Consider the following 13422-nt stretch of genomic DNA (forward strand, 5'->3'; position numbering starts at 1 on the left):
TTGAATATACATCACCTGACACAATTTTTAGTTTCAAGGTAGACCGGGCAAAGCCGGGCAATGCAGCTAGGGCTCTATATATCTATTTCGGAGCTTAACTCACAAACTACTTTGGTTACCACGATGTGTCAAGATTCTGGTACAGTGTCTTGGCCTTACTATTATTTTATGCATTGGATAGTTTGAAGAAACACCTCCAAGTGCTTCACATAAAGCCTGTTAAAAATAAAACAAATGTGGCTACACAAATAAGTGGGCAAAAATGCCGCGTTGTACTTGTGATATGCAAACCTATCTATAACAAAAATATTGTGGGAACTCAAATAACACCACCAAAACCGCCAATAAAAACCTGCGGGTAAAAAAAAACATTTAAAAAAAAGCTGAAAATATATTCTAAATATTAACTTATTGTTGGTTGTATGTGTGGGGTATCAAAAGTGTATATAGATTTTTGATCATATTTATATTTAATTTTTCGATGCCTTTGCATATTAGTCTCTTAAGAAGTGATTATTTAAAAAAATGTGTTTGATTATCAATGTTAATTTAGAAAAATATGACTTTTTTGCTGTGTATATATACACTATGAATATATGAATATTTGATCCATCACCAAGCTGTTGACTATTTGATCATTTAACAAACTATTGAATATATGAATATTTGATCGTTCAACAAACTATTTGACTATACGATAAGTTGATCGACCACCAAATATTGACTATGTGAGCATTTGATAGATCACCAAAAGGTCCAATGGACCGTGACTACTAACCATGACTTATTATGAGTCCGACCGAAACAATGATTCTACTAAACAATGATAGCGACAAGTCACCTACGATGTCTATCTAATTCCTGATGATGAAGAATCCTAATGACGAAAATGACGACTATTCACTTGTAGGGACCGATGATATTCACTGATGATGATGACTACTATGTTCAACTCAACAGATGCTCAACTCAAATGTAATAAAATAAAGCGATCCAAATAAAATAGTTTTTGGCCTAAGATTTGTTTATTTTGTTGTTAGTACCAAAGAACGAATTTTAATAGCTTCGTTTCAGTATAGAGACAAGAAGGTGCCTAAAAATATCCCGCTATAATTTCTTGGAGACTTTCAGTTCTCCAGGATCTACAAATAAATTAATCAGACATCTCTTTTTTTGGGGGAGGGGGGTCGGCAGGGGGGGAGTGCATAATGACGAATTGCCTACTATCCTCACTTGACCAAAAATGATGTTGCTCTGATTTTTTAGATTACCATGACGATGAGAATAAACGAACTCGTTGTTTAATATGTGTTAAGAAGACAAATTTTCACCGCCATGGTAACAAATCTTTTGCGTTCATTCAATTCAGTTCTTAAGCAGATTTTACTTTTAAAAATGGAGAAGTGTGTAAAAATTACTTTTTTTTCAAGAAAATTATCAACATGGATGAATTTAAAAAGCAAAACTTCAACTGAACACAAAATTTCCTTATTACTAATTTCCAGCATATAAGTTTGATAAGAAATAAAAATACATAACGTTAAACGCTGTAAATAATCTTTATAATAAGTTTACTGGTGGATATCGGCCGTAAAATCTTTAATACTGCATCCTAATCACCATTTCTTTTTTATGGATAGGCTTTGTATTACCTATTCCAGAAAATCACCAGTCATAATATGACGAGTGCAAATTTCTTGGTCATTTCTATTCCATTCCATTTATAGAAACAATTAACTCAACGAGTAGGGCCCTATCACAATTCGTGGTTACGAAAAACATAATTTGGAAACAAGCCGCAAAAACTCAAATGGATGCTAGATGTTCATTTTTACTTCCTTTTACCAAAAAAAAAAGGAAGTATTGTATTCGCGAAAAAAATTTCACTCAAATATCGACCTTAATTTCCATCTTTCCCACCCCCGAATGAACGTTGAGTTTTTTTTTTTCGACCCGATCACACGTAGATATATGCCTAGGAAAGTAAAGACACCCAAAATATCCATTTTGACGACCCCCGAGTTAATTACAACGAATTTTCTCGTGACGTCTGTATGTACGTATGTATATGCGTATGTGTGTATGTATTTTGCATAACTCAGAAACGGTATGTCCTAGAAAGTTGAAATTTGGTACGTACACTCTTAGTGGGGTCTAGTTGTGCACCTTCCTTTTTGGTTGCATTCGGATGTTCTTAAGGGGGTCTTTTGTCCCTTTTTGGGGGGAAATCATTGTTAATTTCGATGTAAACTCAAGTTGTGTTATAATTTGTCGGACACTTGGCGATATATCGCCAGTCTTTTGGTCGCCAAGTTTTGTCGCCAACTTAGCGACGAATTTGGCGATTTTTTTTCTTTTTTTTTTTAAATTTGGTTTTAATTTGGCCACTGTTGGTGATATTTAGAGAGTAAACAATTGAATCACATTAAAATCGCCAATAATGGGGAAATGACATTAAATTGGAGTAAAAGGAAGTCATGTGATGCAGCTCATTTTCTCTTTTTTTTCTAAAAACTAGGAAGCAATCTAACTATAAAAGTATGCAATATCCCTTTCGTGTCCTTAACTTACTGTTTGTAATAAAAATATGTATTGATGGTTTTAAAATAATTATTTAAACTTTGTAATGAATTCAGAAAATAATATCCCAACAAAACACTAGCGCAGCCAGAAATACCTTCTGGAGGGGGTTTTTGATCAAAACAGCCCTTTCTTAAGCATAAACTACTGCATTAAAATTTGCATTTATGTTAAAACCAATGGCTCTAGGGGGTGTTTTCACACTCAACCTCCCCCCCCCCCTTCCCTGCACCACTGCAACAAAACATAAATGCAAAAAAGGAGTCTAGTCCGGTCGAAATGAGGTTCAGGGTAGCCGGTTCGATGTCACCGACAAAAAAGTTCAGATCTAACGGGTACCAAGTTCCACAGCAGTTGCTCATATTAGATGTTGGATTGTCTCATGGTCTTCAAATTCATTTAGAAAGTAATTTTTTACTTTCTTTGATACCGGATTTCAAACTTACGACAAGTAATAGTCGTCAATAAGCTATTTTCAAAACGTTTGACTATTCCAATTATTAAGTAACTGTGCCCCTTACTGTTGAGTTTATTGAAATTCATAAAAGTATGATGGTTTCATAAAAGTGGTTTTCACTCCCTAAGATACATAAAAGTACAACAGCCTGAAAAATTTTATTACATATATTCTCAAGTCATTCATTATTAACATGAGTAAATTCGTAAATTTTCAAGTACAGAAACGCCAATAAGAAAGCGTTGAACCCTAAGTCGTGACCAATTTTGTGTGAAAGAGGAAATTATTTTTCTGGAAAAGCTGTATCGGAACGCCATTCCGGTATTGCTTTTCCGGAAAATTTCCGGGCCCCAATGGGGTGGTTTCCTTCAGTCAAAAGTACTACTTTTAGTCATTGAAACGGATAGAATGAGCAAAAAAAATTACATGGACCCAGAAAATACTTTCATTTTCCCAACAATTTTTTTTAAATTAATTTTTTTAAATGTCTGATTTTTCAAACAAGGCGTGGTCTTTATGACGTCACAAATGACGCAATTTGGCGCATCTTTCTACTATGTTCCCACGTTATGATAATCAAGCAGCGAATTAAAATTGCGCTCTACGCTTGCTATCAACCATATCGTTGCCATTACACGTGAGTAAAGATGCGAATTAAATATTTTTTTCTGTGAATGGCAACATTGAATGGCATTTCATCATTTGTGATGTCACACGACAGAATTATAAACAATGAAAGCGCAACGATTTAAGTATTTTTTTTTAAATAAATTTAAATAAATTATTTAAAAAATGGTCAGATCCTATGTTTTTAAGCAGGGGCGCCGACTTGCAAAAATTATTGAGGGGGCCGGACATTACCGGGGGTTTAGGGTGTTATGTAATCCCTCGGAGGTCCCCCACCCCAAATAAAGGTCAGATTTTTGTACCTTGAAAATGCCATATTTTCTAGTGTGTATAATTTTAACAAATAAACAGTATGTGACACGGCGTTTTCGAGGTAAAAGAATGTAAAAATTGGTTTACAAATTCTCTGGTTCAACTTTTAAATCATATCACTTGTCTTAGTAAGAGATTTTTTTGTTCTATTTTATGGGGAGCCGTGCAGTGCCGTAGCTAAGCATTGATATTATAAGATAGGAAGAACACTTGACTTGAATGGAAAGGCATTCCCAGAGACGCAGACTTTTTAAAAAAAGGGGGGGGGGAACCGGGGGAAATTTTCTAAATTTGAGATGAAAAATAGTGAGTTTTAAAGTTTTTTTAAAGCATTTTAAAGTCATATAATCAACATTAGAACCCCAAAAACTCGACAAACCTGACAAGTATTTTTTGGCTTTGAAAAAAGGAAAAAATAAATACAAACACGCACAGTATTTTCGTAAAAAGGTAATTTAATTTACGCATGTTTTTTTTTAAGACCAGTTTTTTCATTAGTTATACCGGCTAACATATTCAAGTGTAAACGCACTCTCTCAATGTCTAGGTTATTTTTGAAAACTCAATTGATTTTTCAAAATTTGTTTCACTTCTGTTTAATAAAAGCAAGCACTCTTGTTCAACTGCAATGATCTTTGCGAGTCAAGGTGATGTAAACCGCCCAATAATGCAAGATTGCACCATTTCACAAACCTCAATGTAAAGTGCCTTTGGGATTTTGAAAGTATGCGGTGAGCTGGCTTCGTTTTGTTTTCATACTTTGGTATACGTCGATTCCGAGGAAGCGAAGGATCATCATTTTGTGAAGATTTTTCTTTTAAACACAATTCCCAAAAGTACTCAAAACTATCACACCTCCCATTTAATATACAAATCAAACCCTCATATAATTTTTACAGATCAGCAACACTTAAATGAGCTCGCCGCAGCGCTGCCCACCGGCAACGGATTTGACCCGTAAGTTCGCGCACTGGGACAAATTTTAAGTGTGCTTGCAGCACTATAACACCATCATTATTCACACTACTCCTTTTCCGTTAACCTGTTTACTACCGTAATAATTATTTGTTTTAACTCATTACTGAATGTATTTTACAAGGTAAACTATCTTCAAACAAGGAAAATAAAAGATAAATTTATGAGTTTAGAAAACATAATATAACTAATACTTTTCTTGATTTATTGGAGGGGCTGTGCCCCCTCAAAAATACTTTTGAGGGGGCTCGGGCCCCCTCAGGCCCCATGGAGTCGGCGCCTCTGTTTTTAAGCATGTTCTTTCAGAAAAAAAACTTTTAAAATTTTGGAAACAATTCCATTCAACGCTACCAGTTTTTTTTTTTTTTTGGCGTCAAGTTAAATCATTACACTAATAAATGGAAAGATGATTGTTTTGATTATCGCGTTACTTCGTGCCTTGCTCACCATCTCTGATTGCCAGACTGTGTGCAGATCATTAGTCCTTTATGAAGAATGTGCTGATTTCCCAACTTCTCAATAAATGATTCTAGAAAGATACCTTGTTTATATTTCTGTCCCCTCCGCTGTCAAGTCTTCTTTCATCTAGCGGTGCCTTTAGATTGCATATTTTGCGTCAAGGACTTCTTGCCCCTGATTGTGCCACACACATACTTTGACGAATGCTTGGACAATATCCAAAGAAAAGAAAGCAAAGGATGTGAACTTCGGATAACGAATGAAGCTGAAATCGGTTTGACAACATTTGGTTCGTCTAAAGAACATTTAAAACGTACACGTTATCAGGACTGTAAATAAAACAGTTTCAAGCTGAAAAATTGCCACAAACTCTGTTTTGTGAACACTCAAAATGCAGAAAATTCTGTAATGTGCTCTTGGAAGAAGTTTGAAACTCGCTGATAGGAAAATATTGAGAAAATATTTACATCCTCCTTATAGGGTAAATCGGGGTACATCGCCCCTGTATTTCTTGTAACTATTTCTAGAAAGCAGTCAAACGCACAGTATAGGCGCAAAGTGAGATTTCCTTAACCTTTGTATAGCTTGATTACTTTTAGCTGCCAAATCCTTATTTTGAGTTGAGTGCATATAATATTCCGGCAGAAATATTTACGATAAAATAGTTTTTGCCCTCCTAAATATCGTAACCATACATAATTTTGAAGTCAGAACTAAGTATAAGGTTTGTATACAATACTGTGTGAGTGCATACGTCATTCCTTTTTATAAAGTCTGGCAACTATGGTGTGCAGCGTCTGAACCGTACGATAAAGGATACATGCCGCACCACGTTCCAGTATGTATGCTGCAGTTTCTCTTTATGTGATACCAGTATAACTAAAACTGAACATTATCTCACCATGTCTTGTTTTAATATGTTACTGACTTTTATATTACTGCCGTAGATTTTGTGGTTTTGATTAGTGTACACAATAAACTTTTTTTTTTCTTTTTCTTAACAACAAATCTTTGAGATCATTTGTTTTCGACATTTTGACGAGTAATTAAGTGCTAGCACCAAAGACACAACACAAGAGGTGATAAATTGATCTAGTCAAGCTCTGATCAGCATACCTCAAATCAATTTACAGCATTCAGAACCCTGAATTAACAGTGTAAAACCGTCATCACCTATTAGGAACCGAAATGAAATATCTCATTCTGAGTCTTAGCACGTAATAAAGAAAGGAAGCAGTACTTTTAGACGCTATTAGTATTGCAAATAAAGCAAATTTTGAGAAAAGATTCCAAAAATGTAAGAAGTTCGGGAAAAACGAGCTAATGTGTGCATCACATGACTTCCTTTTACTCCAATTTTAATGTCATTTTCCCATTATTGGAAATTTTAATGTGATTCAATAGTTTACTCTCTAAGTATCACCACCAGTGGCCAAATTGAAAGCAGATTTTAAGAAAAAAAATCGCCAAATTTGTCGCCAAGATGGCGACAAAACTTGGTGACCAAAAACTGGGGATATATCGCCAAGTGTCCGCCAAATTATAACACCACTTGAGTATACATCGGAATAAACAATGATTTCCCCACAAAAAAGGGCGAAAGACCCCTTTAGAAACACCCGAACGCAACCAAAAGTGGAGGTGCACGACTAGACTCCACTAAGAGTTTACGTACCAAATTTCAACTTTCTAGGACATACCATTCTTGAGTTATGCGACATACATACGCACATACGTACATACGGAAGTCACGTGAAACGTCGTCGTAATTAACTCGAGGAATGTCAAAATGGATATTTCGGGTGTTTATACGTTCTTAGGCACTTATCCGCGAGTGGTCGGGTTGAAAAAAAAACTCAACATTAATTCGGGAGTGAGCAAAATGGAAATGAAAGCCGAATTTTGAGTGAAATTTTTTTCGCGAATACAATACTTCATTTTTTTGTAAAAGGAAGTAAAAAAGGATGAAGAATTTAGTTTTCAATGAGGTTAGCATGCCATGACAGATCATCAGATGTAAATTAATGTTCGAATACTATCAAGTATATAACTTTAATGTAAGGTCAATCAGGGTCGGGGATTTTTTAAACTTTAAATTTAATATAAGTGCTTTTTCTTCCACCAGGTTATGGCAACATTGCTCCGAAGACAGACGTCGGAAAAGTTGTGACGATATTCTACGCTCTGTTTGGTATTCCGTTGATGCTTCTGTGCCTCACCAACATCGGAGATCTTTTGGCCCGATCGTTCAAATTCACCTATTCTCATCTTTGCTTCTTATGCAGGAACCCCAGGAGGACGCAGCCGATTCCGATTCAGAAACAGCAGGTTGGAGAAGTGACGAAAAGTAAGAATGGAGCATTTTTATTTCTTATTCAAAATCTCCGCAGTTCTTTCTAATTGTTACAACGAAGCAACTGCAGTCGTTTAATCAATAGTTTAGCGGTGTTGAAACCGATAAATACCATCAAGTCCCGAAACGTGACTTTTCAACATAAAATCTCATTCTTTAACTATTGTTATTCAAAAGTAGTAAGCCAAGTATTATTTCTTGAACTTTCAACTCCAGGGTTCAATCCTTTCACACACACACACACTTGGCAGACCAGTTAATCATACTGCCGTGCTAAGCTCAAAAGTGGTACCTGCGATCGAGTTTAAATTGAGATATTGCATTTTAAAGTTTCTGATTCAGACGCCACAATTTCAAAAAATTTAAAAAAATATTTCCCACCCTCTCAAATTACTATGTAATTTTGTATTCTGGTAAAATACGTCACAAAGAACCACCTCGGGTCAATTACTCAATTTGGTTTAAAAGCTTTGATACGACTTCTGTGTTATCATGGCAGCATACTTCCTCAATCTTGATCATCTTGGGTCAGAGCTCCCTTGAGAGCATGTAAAACGGGAAAAGAGAGAAACTTTTTATGGTTATGAATACCCTATTTTTTGAGAAGTGATAGCGTAGGTAAGCAAAGCAACATGATATTCGTGTCCGCTTCACTGTTACAAATTCAGGAAAATTTTCAGGTAACTGTTACGGTAAAACGGAGTGTCTGCAGTAAAGAAAAACTTTATCGTAAAATGTACGGGAAAAAGTGAGCGATAGCAGCGACAATTTGAACACCACGTGACTTATAGTGCAAGGCATAAATTTCTTCATCTGCGTTAATTTTTCGCGTCCAACTTGCATGGTGGATGGTGGATAGCGAAGCGCTCTTGAATCTCGAAGGAGCTGCAGGTTCGGACCTACTGCATGAGCTTCGTTCTTTTTTTCCTCAGTACAACTAGCCACAGCGCAGTGTTCTCATTTTTTTTCTACCGTAAAATTTTACAGTATAGTAGGTAAATTACGGTAGTAAGTACTGGCAACTTGGATGCCAGTAATTTTTAACGAAAAATTTCCGGAAAATTTTTAACAGTGTTGTCTTGGAAAGACGGGAAGTAGCGCTCCTTAGAGAATGATACTTTTTGGAAACAGGAAACCTTTTTGACTGAAACGATTTCTTTCTAAAATCATGCATAAAATCAAAATTATAAAAAAAATATCTGCTCTTATAAGAAAAAAAAAGATTTATTTTTGCATAAATTTCGCGTATGAGAAAGCTTTGATTGAAATGCAATCAAATGTTAAAGGAACAAAAACTCGACCTATTAACTTTCGTCTCAATGAATAGAACCTCCCATTTAGCGGAGAAACCGTAACTGTAACACGTTCTGACGATAAACTGGCGATTCCCTTTATGTATCCGCTATCACTTCTCGTAGAACAGGGTATAGTGGCCAACTTTGTCTAAATCTTGTTTTATTTTCCAGCTCCTTTGGATAAACCTATGGAAATATCGACATTAGAGCTCTGCAATGGCGACGACAAAACCCTCAGCGGAAACTCCCCTCCCCTCTCATCTTCACCAACAAAATCACAAATCTCCAACAACACGACCAGCGTCGTCGTCATGCCAGAACCTACACCTGTAGTCGTCGAGCGCGTATATCGCGACAACTCCACAGCTGAGGAGCAACGCGTGCCGATGTACATGGTGCTACTCCTAGTAACGGGATACATCTGTGGGGGTGCTGTCCTGTTCTCTCTCTGGGAAAAGTGGACTTTCCTAAACGGTGCTTACTTCTGCTTCATCACCCTTAGTACCATCGGATTCGGAGACCTGGTGCCGGGATCGGACATTTTCGATGCTCAGAGCGGGCAGGCAAAGCTCATTATTTGTTGCATTTACTTGATAATGGGCTTGTCCATCATCGCCATGTCGTTTAACCTTGTCCAAGAAGAAGTGGTGATCAAATGCAAGAATTTGGCTCGGAATTTGGGACTGCTGAGGTCACAGCATGATGACGACGATGATGATTAAACACATTTATATATCTCCTGTAAATAAACATAGATTGATGTTTGATGTGTGTAGATTTTCTTTTATTCATTTTACACAGTTTTAATTTCTTGCTATATAAACATTTAAATTGCTACAACCAGGTTGAAAACAGTGGGAGGTTTAGGACTAACCCTTATTACTTAGTACTCCCGGATCCGAGCATACGCTTTTTTTTTTTTTTTTTTTGAAGAATAAATCTTAATATTGTACAACTTTTTATAATACGATAAAATAACAATAATAAAACAATAAATTTAAATCCGAAGTATTTCTTTCCCTTTATATATGTAGGGATAGATTAATGTGTGTATGTGCTCTCTGCGTATGTTTTTGAATTACTCTTTTCCTTTTCATACCCCTTCCCCCAACAGCAACTTTCTCAAACCCCCAACCCAAACTTTCCAATGTATATTTTTGTAGATTTCAAATTTTAAATTGAAAGAAGAAAAAAAAAATACGTTAAAACTTAATTTAGTTAAATTTCTAAGATTAATATATTAAAACTAAATGTATTTTATTTAATTGTATTTGAGTCCAACATGTTATCACAGCAGTACCACCAAAAAATCAAAAATTAAAAATTTGCACTTATTGCCGTATTGAACTGGAAGTGCGAACGTTGATTATTGCAACCACCCTGTACTACCTACTGTGTAGCAACCGTAACTTTTTTTTCTTAGCACATGAACTGCGTTGAATGAGAAACAGCTTTTACAGAATTTATTTACTTCCAAGAGAAACGGCCAAGAATTGAAATGGAAGTGAAAATTAAATTCAAAATCTCGCTTTCTTGATTGAGAAAACTTGAATTTGTCAGAAACAAAATCAATTTTTTACAATTTGTTTTTTAAAAGTTACACTTTAAGGGATACTTGCATGCTAAAAGACAAAATACGTGGGGAATTTTCCAGTCGCATTTCGTACAACAGCAGTTTGTTTTCTCTTATACAAACTATAAATCTACCGCTACCTTTTTATATTCTCTAGGAAGGGCAGTATCCCTTTTAATAATAAGAATGTGAAAGTTGTGCATATATTAGAGATCTTAATAAAACAATGAAGACGTTACGACATAACGTAATGGCTTTTTAAAATGTTTCAAAATATAAAAGTTTAGTTTATAAAAAACATTTTTTTTTCTTCCAAGTATTATTCAGCCACATTTCTGTATTCTGTCTTAAGTGAAGCATTTAACATCGCTACTGTTCTGTATACCCATAAAACAAAAAAACAAAAATGTTCGTCATTTTTCACTATATGATATATGATTCTCAATCGTCTGTCTGAAAGCCATCTGCTGTCTACCAGATGTCAACTGCAGTTAAACACTTTTCTGTTTCAAAGCATTGCTAAAACACATTAGGTATTTTATAAGGCATACAAAATACTTTTAAGTAAGAAAAAAAGCCTGACTAAATACTGTTATTGAATTCACAATCATGCATGTAAAGCATTCCAAAGTTTTTATTTACATTAATACATTTAAGTTTTATTTACATTTACAGTGAAATGAAAATAATGAAAAATAAAAAACTGAATGGTGTATGTTCATTAAATAACACAAGGTTAATATTAGCACCCAGCACTCATATATATGATGTTTATTAGAAGGCATGTGGTTGAAACAAGTTTTCCCTCAAAACTTTTCGTTGTTAATATATTAATAGAGTTTAAATGTACTTGTTTCAAAAATGAAACAAGTTAGCTATTACATATGTAAGTGTTGATAACACACTGCAGTATTTCATATGGTACATCAGACTTTTAAATCACAAAAGAAATATGCTTAACACAGCTCTTAAATTTGCTATCACTTTTGCAGATAAAACAATCGTTAGCTTTTATTCCCATTAACACATTTAAGATTTATTTACATTAAAAGAAAAATGAAAATAATAATAAAAAGGCTGAATGCTCTATGTTCATTAAATGACTTTATCCGAATATTGCAGCTGCAGAATTCACCAGGAAAGAAAAATGGCAGGGTTTCCAGAAGTTTATGATCTAGCGTAACTTAAAATACCAAAAAAAGTCACGTATTCCCCTTTGAACTTTGATTCGCAAATGAAAGAGAATTTTTTGAAATGAACTTAAGTGCATTTGTTTGTGAAATCTAAACTACTTCCTTCCGTACCAGGAAGTGCAAGGTACAAGGTACCAACTGCAAAAACCATTGCACAAACCAAAACTAACAAAACTAATATTACCCTTCAGGAGGTTATTATTGTTATTCTTGCTGGAAAGAAATATGCATCTAGTGCCTGATGGTGCAAAAAAAAAAAAAATAAAATAAAATAAGGCTGTTTTACAAATACTTTGGGATAAATAAGGTCTAACCCATTTGGCGATCTTTCCATAATTTGGCAGTCATGAGTGAGTTTGGAATTAACAAATTTCGGCCGATGACACTAGAAGTTTTCTTTCTAATGTGGCTGCGTTAGGCTATTTAGTAGGGTGGTTCGAAAAATTCGATTTTTTTTTTCTTTCGGAATCGCGTTATTTCTCAAAAGTTGCAGTTTGGTACCTTCAATTGGGGAAAAATTATAAAAAATAATTCTAAGTTGACATCTTCAGTTCGCGCATGAGGCTAAAAATTTGGAAAAATATGCTTAAAATTTAATTTTTCAAAAAATATTAAAATCAGTTTTTTTTTTTGTAACACGCAACACCATAAATTGTCAGTATTTAGTCGACTCTGATTTAAGTACCCGAAAATTAGTCGGACTCCGATTTCGTAGATTTGGAAAAAATTTAGATACGGAGGGAAAATGACTGACTCAAGCTCTTGGAATTTTAAAGTATTCGACTCCGACTCCTTTGTCTCAGAATGATTCCAACTCCGCAAACATTGGCAGAGTTGCGAACATTGAGAGAAATTGGCCGATTCCGACTCCTTGAATTAAAAACCTTCGACACCCGACTTCTTAAGCCCAAAATGAGATTGACTCCGACTCCGTAGCCATTGCCTTTACTGTGAAATAGTTATCGTTAATATGATTTTTTATTTTCACGCTAAAGTATAAATTAATGTATATTTCAGTTTTTGACAGAGAAATTCGAAGTCTTTTATCTACATAAATAAAAATTTGGCGAGGAGGTACTTGGGCCCCCGAGAAGGAACCTAGGGGGTTTTTGAACGCCAAAAAAGGTATTAAATGGCTCTTTCTACCCGAAATAATTATCCGACTTCTTTGATTCAGATCCCATTCGAAAGCCCGCGAAAAGCACCCATAGAGTCCAAGAGCCCATTCACTTCCTACGATTAAAAAAAAAAAAGGGCTGTTTGGCGACTTATCTTCTCTCGCTCTCTCTTTTTTTTTTTTTTTTTTTTTTTTTTTTGAGCAATCATGATTGCTTATTGCTTTCATTTGACTGTTTTGATGTGCTATCATTTTATTTTCCCGCTAGCACCCTCTGCAGCATCACCGTCGACCAGCTCCTCACGATGCTGCTCCTATTACGAAAACCGTCTCCAGGTTGCATCCATGTCCTACACACACGCATACATACACAACTACACACTTGACATAATTTTTATTTTCGAGGTAGACCGTGCAAAGCCGGGATATGCAGCTAGTGTTTTTGAAATAAAAAGATAATATCATACGATTTTTTTTTATA

General features: G+C 35.1%; 1 protein-coding gene across 1 annotated transcript in view; it reads left to right on the plus strand.

Moving 5' to 3' along the window:
• The window catches only part of LOC129220347 (TWiK family of potassium channels protein 7-like), an 87187-nt gene extending 77384 nt beyond the window's left edge, over positions 1–9803 (plus strand). The window contains exons 2-3 of the mRNA XM_054854752.1: positions 7536–7757; positions 9230–9803. Coding sequence (XP_054710727.1) covers positions 7536–7757; positions 9230–9780 — 773 coding nt within the window. The 3' untranslated portion in view covers positions 9781–9803. The remainder of the gene's footprint in view (positions 1–7535; positions 7758–9229) is intronic.
• The last annotated feature ends 3619 nt before the right edge of the window (positions 9804–13422 follow it).

This window comes from Uloborus diversus, chromosome 4 (assembly GCF_026930045.1).
Source record: "Uloborus diversus isolate 005 chromosome 4, Udiv.v.3.1, whole genome shotgun sequence".
NCBI classification, from domain to species: Eukaryota; Metazoa; Arthropoda; class Arachnida; order Araneae; family Uloboridae; genus Uloborus; species Uloborus diversus.